Genomic DNA, 9,653 nt, shown 5'->3' on the forward strand with positions numbered 1-9,653 from the left:
AGTAAACCACTCATTAGAACATCTCTCTCACACCAATAAATCATATCAAATAAGTTCTAAGTGTGTTGTACCTCAGACAGTACACACGTGGTCCTCTGTGAACAAAAACTTGGCTCTTTGTGGTCAACTTTGTGTCCAAAACACAGAATCAGTTCGCGTAATCGTTTATTAGTGTCTTGTAAACGATTACAACAACTTTTTTGGCTGCATCAATTTCTCCATATGTCAAAATACACATTTCTTACCTATGTCAAAAATCATTGTTTCATTCATCATTCAAATCCATTAAAGTTTGTTCATTAACAATTCAAACAAAACATCATATACCATTTACAATAAAAATATCTTAATAAAGGCAACNTCCATGTTTCTAACATTCAACAAAAAACTAACCAAATTACAAAACATTTGTTCATGCTACATAATCTGCATATTACAATATCTAAAATAAAATTTACAAATATCAGTCATTCTTTATCCTAAGCAATCCAACATAAGAATTCTGAAGTGCTCTACTCTTGTAACGCCTTCGCGACCCCATCCTGACATATGTCTTCGTTGGAGGAGTAATACCACCAGGGGAGAACACTCTCGGGGAGATAGACGGTTCTTCACGAGGCACACTCTGTCCACCATCCTCTGGTCGTCTTCGTCTAGCTTTCTCAAATGCCACCTCTTCCTCCAACAAAAGAACCCTCCTTTTAAGTTCTGCAACTAGACTTTGTTGCTGGTGTAGAGTTTGCATAAAACTCTCTCCGCGTTTTCTCTTAAGTAGCTTCTTTGCTGATGCCTTGTCATCTTTCATTTTTTGTCTTGGTTCATCCTTAAAATCACTACATATGAACTTTGTGGAAACCGAGTGACGAACCGTCAACTGCATACAAATTCCAAAAACCAAAACTTCAAAACCCTAAATCAAAAAAAACACACAAAACCTAAACTCCAAATACCAAGCACTAAACACCACAAACCAACCAAAGATTAACGCGCTTACCCAGGTCGAAGAACTCGCCATTTCGCAACACGAACACAAATCACCGCAACACCCACCCCGATAACGAAGGCCAAGAGGGCAACCACAAGGACCAACGACAGTGAGATTACAAAAACGAAGACGAAAACGATTTTGGATGACCGTAAGAGAAGATAACGAACCTGTCGGAGAAACTCAACAACTGATGAAACAGGGAAGAAAGAGAACTTTTATGTCACATGAATCTGGCTAAGGGCAAACTTGGAAACAAATATTTGAAACCATTTCATATTAAATTACGTCACTTTTTTGAATTGTTTTTTTAAAAAAAAAATGCCCAATGACAAGCCGACACGTGGCGTTGTCAAAATAGTGTCAAATTTGGAGTGTTAAAATATTGAGATCCTAAATTTAAATAGAAACAGGACAACTTTGTATATTTTATAATTTATTAAAATTATAAATAATAGGGAAACATGCGAGCTGAGATGCTGATGCCAAAATCAGTTTCGTGGTATCACTTGGCAGAGGATTTACCAACAACTCTACTTGTGTATGTTTTTCCAATTACTACAATTATATTATTGTGTATAGAAAATCAATTTTTTAACCACCATTTTTCTTAGATAACTGTTTTATAATAATACTATGTTTTTTTAGATAATATAAAATATTGATATTTATATTATTATAATTATAAAATTAAATATAAATAATTTTTATAAATTTATTATACATCAATTTTATTAACCCAGTTTCTTATTTATAAAAATTTGATTCTACTTTATCTTAAATCATTAAAGTAGATATTCAAATGGATAGAAAGATTTTAGTTCAAGTTTAAATATTTTTAATCGTTGGAATTGGATTTCTTTTTTCATAAAAGAAGATTGAGTTGTAAAATATTCTTTAATGTTTAAGTGACTAAAGAATACTAATTATATTTATGATTATGGATAGTTGATCACATAGGTAATAATATCCTATCATAAATTATAGGTTTAATATATTCAGAAATCTCGTTTTTTGTCATTTAGGTTCCCGTATTTTAATTTAAAAAAAATTACTTGAATTCCAATAACTTTAAATAAAAAGAAAAAAAACCATTGTGATTAATTAAGGATGAGAGTTTCCTATTAATCTTAATTAAATTCTTTAATTATAATTGATTAAGATTTCTTTAAATTACTATTAATTATTAATTCTAAAATCCTAAATCTGATGCAAGTACACGTAAATTTGATTCAAGCAACTCAAACTTTTTTTTCCTCAAAGTTTCTTTTGGTGCACAATAGGTCCCCTTCCTTCATTTCCTTTTGATTCCGTAATCAGAAGCTTCAAGCTTCTTCTCCTCTCTGGTCTCGCTGACCACCCAACCTTGACAACCCCATCCATGGCTCGCGCATATGGAGAGGCTTCGTGGGAGCGAATACGAAGGCGCGACTGAAGCGCAATAGAGGTGCGGCAAGAGCTTCTGCGTTTCGCGGAGAGAGCCTCTTCGTGTTGTGACAAGGGTGTTGTTTGGGGATTTCTTTTGGGTTCTCTGTACTTCAAGCTAACGATTTTGGGTGGATGATTTTGGTTTCCTTTTCTGTAGGTTTTGATTCACAGCGAAATCCTCCTCCCCATTCTGTAGGGTTTTAGTTGTTCATAAATTTTTGGGGGTTTCTGTGATTTCTTCTGATTTGAGATATAGGGTTCATTGGAATTGAATTGGAGATTTGCATTTTGTTTCTGCGTATGAGATTTAGGGTTTCTGTGATTTCTTCTTATTTGAGATATAAGGTTCATTTGGAATTGAATTGGAGATTTGAGTTTTGTTTCTGGAAATAAAATTAACTAAAAATCAAATTAATTAATTTGCTGGAGATAAGAAATCAATTTGGTGCAAAAAGGAAACTAATTGATTTTTAAATTAATTAGTCCAAATAATGACGTTTTGAGGTGTCACGTGATTATGAAATGTCATCTTACCAGACAACATTTTTAACACGGTCCACAGAATTTTAACGGTAGGGATTATTGTTTCAATTTTTCATAAGTAAGAACCAAATTGAACTGCTTCAAAATACGGAGTCCTAAATGATGAAAAACTGCACAAATAGGGACCTTCGAACCTATTAAATCTAAATTATAAATAATAACTATAATATTAAATTATTGAAATTGAATATAATAAATAAATATTATTTTAATTGGATTTTTTTTTCAAAATAAAGATAAAAAAAACTTAGTGGGCCTTGTTGGATCATGCTCTTTAATATGTTTATTGAGTCGTTTGAGAACATAAGTCTTAGATAGATTGACCGATTTGTATAGTTTATTGACCATTCGACCAAACTTCACAAGTAGATTGACCATTTGGCAAAGATCGCATGTGAACCGAGCTCGCATGTGAATTGGCCATTCAACTAAGCTCACATGTGAATTGGCCATTTAATAGAGCTCGTGTGTGAATTGGTCATTCAATCGAGCTCGCATGTGAGTTGGCCATTCAATTGAGCTCGCATGTGCATGTGAATTGGCCATTCAACTGATCTCACATGTGAATTGGTCATTCAACAGAGCTCGCATGTGAATTAGTCACTTTCAAGACTTTTTTCCTTAATCCAAACAATCTCACTTTCCACTCTCTTTGTTTTCAAATCCATTCTTTTTACTTCTTAAAATCCATCATAAATCGAAATAAAGTCTTATAATGTGATATTATTGATAAGGAACATGATCAATATATGCAAGTTCCAAGACATAAAAAAACAGAAGAATGTTGAAGTCACATGCATCACACATGTGCGATTCCAAAGTTTTGAGATAATTGTTTTTAAAATCAAGTGTTCATATAAGTTTATGATTATTTACCTTTAATCCTAATAAAGAGTAAAATTAATCACTTACATTATCACTATAAGGTATTTTTTTTGTTGATAGAAATTTAATCCTTGAATCCATAGAGAGATGTTTTCCACCTATGAAAAGAGATAATGGATAAGGCGTTTTGTATTGTGTTTCGCAAGAGAGAAAGAAGAATACGAAAGAAGAATGAGAAATGCATAACATAGAATGAGTGAGTGAGACACGTTTTGAGGGAAAAAAATAGGGTTTTGAATTGTTTATGGGCTAGTGGGCTAGCCCGCCCTGCCCCGTCGCAAGCTCGTGTGAGCTATGGGTTATGCGAGCTAGACTCACGTAGACTCAAAATCCCAACCTATCCCAATTTTTTCATTATGAGCCTACGAGCTGGCTTGTTTGGTCCGTCCCGCATTGCCACCCTATTCAAAGACCATATGCTAGTGAAAAATACCCACATGCAAATGGAGAAACCATATTAGACCTATGAAAAAGGGAAAACAACAACTTACTCATTTGAAGAAACTGATCGGATTGGCTTAAAAAACTCATTATGAAGGTAATTTTGACGATTTCATAACACCAAAAAACAATTACAATATTTTTAATGATATATATATATATATATATATATATATATATATATATATATTTATATTTGAAAACTAACCATTTTTATTAATTTATTTATTTTATACACGAGTAAATTGTGATAAGCGAATACCTGTTTATATTACCTAGATGAAGATTAAAATTACTATTTACAATTTATTAGCAATGATTAAACAAATGTAATGAATTGCAGTATACTATATAAAGTTAATTAAAAGGATTTTTATATTACATTATTTTTCTAAATAGAGTTTAATTATTTTAATAAATAGTTTTTAGATAAGAAGCTTTCAAGTTAATGAAATGAAATCTATTCTAATTTTATTATTAAACTCTTATGAAGAATTTCTTTATATATTTCAATATATTTTTTCTTCAGACTAGGTATTTTCATATTAAAATTAAAATTTTAAAAAAATAACTTCACCACATTTAACGAAATTTAAGAAATACAAGCAACATATGTTTTCTATTAGTATTTGAAATTTATTAAGTTAAGAAATGAACGTACACGTACTCATCATTTTGTAAATAATATTAAGTAATAGACTGTAATAAATAATAAAAAATCGAGAAAATGTATTACAAATATGATTTGGGTTAATCCCTAAATTTATATTCACATGCAAAGTTTTGTTTTGGTTTTTGGGTAGTTGTCTAAACTTATGTATACATATGCCAAATAAAAAAAAAAAAATGACTTTTGTATATCTTGAGGTACACGAAATGTATATACGTATACGATGCCCCCATTTCCACCTCTCGTTATTTATGACCACATTACTTTCGTCAGCACAAAACCCTAAACCCTAATTTAAATCCAAGCCAAACAACTCAAACCCTCCCCTCTCTAACCTCCAATTCCTCATCCCTTGCTTCATACTTTCCAATTTGCCATGGCCGCCGCCACCGCCTTGCTCCGTTCTCTCCGCCGCCGAGACGTTCCCACTTCCTCTATCTCTGCCTTTCGATCGGTACATCGCAGCTGCCTTTTTAGCATCTCTAAGTTGACTCTTTCTACCCGATTAATTTCACCTCTCATTTTTCTGTGATGTATGCTGAATTGTGTTACGAATGTAGCAAATCAGTTTGTGGCTGATTTTATTCTTCACTTAGCTGCTTAGAAACTATAGCTCTTCTTGTATATATTTTCTACTGATTGATTCTTAAGATCTCTCAGACGAACTTCCTTATATTCCGCTTGTGTGCTAAAAAGATAAGAATTTAACTCTTTAGTATTACGTACTGCTAGATCTTGGAAATTAACAGTTTTGGAAAGGTTTTGAGAACCGGACTTACGTGATATTCTATTTTTATAGAAGATAGAAGCAGATTTTACTTTGATATTATTGCCTTATGTATTGGCTCGAAATTTTGCCAGATTTTCTGTCTTTTTCTGTTTAACTAACTTCATTGTTACTGATGGATGCTGTGCCTTTGTTGTATCTGCATTTTTTTTAGCCATAATTGACAAATTTTGAACTGCTTATATATTTAGGACCTACACAGTACATGAACTTATGAACAATAGTTGATTATGTCGCCATTTGTAGAATAATGATGGTTGGACTTGTGTTAATCATACACATGGTGAACATTATTCAGAAGGTAAGTTTAATTTCTTTCGTATGGTTGTGTACAGTTGACAAGTGGCACAAAGACATCGTATGTAGGTCACAGGTGGGCTAGTTTGTCTCGACCATTCAGGTGCAGTTTGCCGTTCTGTTTTTTTAGTTTTCATACTTATACATAGAGACAGCTAGTTTTCTCAAATTTATTCATTGTAAAACTTCATCCTCACCGCAGTTCAAAGCCTGCTGGTAATGATGTCATTGGAATTGATCTGGGCACTACCAATTCATGTGTTGCTGTTATGGAGGGAAAGGCAAGATTTTCTCTCTTAATTTGTTTGGACATGTTTTCAGCAGTGGTAATGTCTGTGCTGGCTAACAGTTATGACATTTTCAGAATCCTAAAGTCATTGAGAATTCTGAAGGAGCTCGAACAACACCATCAGTGGTTGCCTTTAACCAGAAAGGGGAGCTTCTTGTTGGTACACCTGCCAAGCGTCAGGCTGTGACTAACCCTACAAACACTCTTTTTGGAACCAAGCGAATGATTGGTAGGCGGTTTGATGATCCTCAAACTCAGAAGGAGATGAAGATGGTACCATTCAAGATTGTTAGGGCACCCAATGGAGATGCTTGGGTTGAAGCCAATGGACAGCAGTACTCTCCCAGCCAAATTGGTGCTTTTGTTCTCACCAAGATGAAGGAAACTGCTGAGTCGTATCTTGGAAAGTCAGTTTCAAAAGCTGTAATCACTGTACCAGCTTACTTCAATGATGCACAAAGGCAGGCAACAAAAGATGCTGGCAGAATTGCTGGTCTTGATGTCCAGAGAATCATCAACGAGCCCACTGCTGCTGCACTTTCATATGGGATGAACAACAAGGAGGGTCTCATTGCAGTTTTTGATCTTGGAGGTGGAACTTTTGATGTGTCCATATTAGAGATTTCTAATGGTGTTTTTGAGGTATTAAAACTTGTTACTCTGTGCCTTTCTTAACCTGTCATTAGGAATAATTTTATAAATTCTTATTGATTGCCTTTTCTGTGTCCAGGTGAAAGCAACAAACGGTGACACCTTCTTGGGAGGAGAGGATTTTGATAATGCTTTATTGGACTTTCTAGTGAACGAATTCAAAAAATCTGAGAGTATTGACCTTTCAAAGGATAGGCTTGCCTTGCAGAGGCTTCGGGAAGCTGCTGAGAAAGCAAAAATAGAACTTTCTTCAACATCTCAAACAGAAATCAATCTTCCTTTCATCACTGCCGATGCTTCTGGTGCTAAGCATTTGAATATCACATTGACTAGATCCAAGTTTGAGGCTTTAGTAAACCACTTGATTGAAAGGACAAAGGCACCGTGTAAGAGCTGCTTGAAGGATGCTAACGTATCTATCAAGGATGTTGATGAGGTTCTTCTTGTTGGAGGGATGACCCGTGTGCCTAAAGTCCAGGATGTGGTTTCACAGATCTTTGGAAAGAGTCCTAGCAAAGGAGTAAATCCTGATGAAGCAGTTGCCATGGGAGCTGCTATTCAAGGTGGTATATTACGCGGAGATGTTAAAGAGCTATTACTCCTCGACGTGACTCCTCTTTCTCTGGGTATTGAGACTCTGGGTGGTATATTTACCAGGTTGATCAACCGTAACACCACAATTCCTACGAAAAAAAGCCAGGTAATCATTAAACATTGTCTTAGACCTCTGTTTTCTACTTTCCAGTCAGTCCCCTTGGTCAGTCTTCTCGTATTTAACATTGAAATCAGGCAATTATATTCTTAATTAAAGGGCTTAAATTAAGATTTGCAAAGTAAAGAGCTTAAATACTACACCTATTTTACCCAGTTTAGTAATTTTAGATGTTTAGCCGTTTGTTGTCTGAAGCCATTTTCTTAAATAAAGATTTGCAAATTAAAGAGCTTAAATACTACACCTATTTTACCCAACTTAGTAATTTTAGATGTTTAGCCGTTTGATTTTATTGCTATTAGGTAGAGTCTACTTCTGACGAATATGATTATTTTTTCAGGTGTTTTCAACAGCAGCTGACAATCAGACTCAGGTTGGTATCAAAGTTCTACAAGGTGAGCGAGAAATGGCTGCCGACAACAAATCGCTTGGAGAATTTGAGCTTGTTGGCATTCCTCCAGCCCCAAGAGGTATGCCTCAGATTGAAGTCACATTTGACATTGACGCCAACGGGATTGTTACTGTCTCTGCCAAAGACAAATCCACTGGTAAAGAACAGCAAATCACCATCCGATCATCTGGAGGACTCTCAGAAGATGAGATCGATAAGATGGTCAAGGAAGCAGAGTTGCATGCTCAGAAAGACCAAGAAAGGAAGACTCTCATTGACATTAGAAACAGTGCAGATACAACCATCTACAGCATTGAAAAGAGTTTAGGTGAATATAGAGAGAAGATTCCAAGTGAAGTGGCCAAAGAGATTGAAGATGCAGTATCAGATTTGAGAACGGCAATGGCAGGGGAGAATGCTGATGAAATTAAGGCAAAGCTTGATGCAGCGAACAAAGCTGTTTCCAAGATTGGAGAGCACATGTCAGGTGGTTCAAGTGGTGGTTCCTCCACTGGGGGTTCCCAGGGTGGTGGTGACCAGGCTCCTGAGGCGGAGTATGAAGAAGTCAAGAAGTGAGATATTTAAGGCATGGTTGCTTTTGTTTCTTCCCATTAATCATCACATAATTGCAAGAATACAAGTTTAATTTGTATCTAATGTTGAAAGCCATTTTTTTCTAGAAGGCTCTTTATTTGTAGCACTTTTGGAGTCCGAACACGGCTGCTTGAATAACGATATCGAATTTTTTGCATAAAATTAGCTCACTATTGTGATTTTCTATTGCTAGTGTTTGCACTTAGATTGGAGATTTGCATTCACATGTAAAACTGCTAACGCCCTCGTCACACTTTATTTATTCCGTTTTCGTTGTACCTTGATTTAGTGTAGCACAGCAGCTGGAGGGTTTGAAAACTCAAGGTTGATTAGAATCCCCATCTGAAATCTTCAAAGATTGTGGAATCTTTCCTCGTTCAAAATGCTAGACTTCTTTCAGCCAATGTGAAGGTCAACCTAAGCTATCTTAAAAACCGTCCAATAAGGATGTCAAAATGAGATATTGCAAACCAACTTTGGTTAAGTTGAAAAAAAATCAAGTTTGTTAAATGTGGATAAAATTGAAGTTAATTCCACTTAATTTGTAGGTTAAAAAAGTGAGTTGGGTTAAAGGTGAGTTAATGTGTAACTTATCAATATCAATCATTTATTATTCACGAGATATAATTAGATTGGTAAAAATAATACTTTTATTTTTCTTGTCTCATAATTCAAAATAAACAGTTCAACTTTTTGTGAAATATTTGAACACTCAAATCATAAAATGCATAAACAAAAGAAAACATGTTGCCAATAAAATTAATAAGAAAAGACCTAAAGATGACAAACAATCTATCTTCTATGCCAAATGGTACAACAATCTACATAAGTACATTTGTGGATTTGAGCAAGCAAAAGCTAACATGTTTCTTTTCAAAGAATATAAAAAATGGATTTAGAAAAAAACATCAAGACGCCAATCTTAAACATATTAAACAATCTCTAAGAAAATTTTTGTACGAGGACTATATGATGTTTTT

General features: G+C 34.5%; 1 protein-coding gene across 1 annotated transcript; it reads left to right on the forward strand.

Annotated features, from left to right (window-relative positions):
- The first annotated feature begins 5,199 nt into the window (after positions 1-5,199).
- LOC106768883 (heat shock 70 kDa protein, mitochondrial) lies at positions 5,200-8,859 on the forward strand. The gene is made up of 6 exons (XM_014654256.2): positions 5,200-5,406; positions 6,075-6,139; positions 6,239-6,317; positions 6,401-6,967; positions 7,056-7,676; positions 8,029-8,859. Exons 1-6 carry the CDS (start codon positions 5,329-5,331, stop codon positions 8,653-8,655), a joined length of 2,037 nt encoding a protein of 678 aa, XP_014509742.1. The 5' UTR covers positions 5,200-5,328; the 3' UTR covers positions 8,656-8,859.
- The last annotated feature ends 794 nt before the right edge of the window (positions 8,860-9,653 follow it).

The sequence above is a fragment of the Vigna radiata genome, chromosome 7 (genome assembly GCF_000741045.1).
Source record: "Vigna radiata var. radiata cultivar VC1973A chromosome 7, Vradiata_ver6, whole genome shotgun sequence".
Lineage (NCBI taxonomy): Eukaryota > Viridiplantae > Streptophyta > Magnoliopsida > Fabales > Fabaceae > Vigna > Vigna radiata.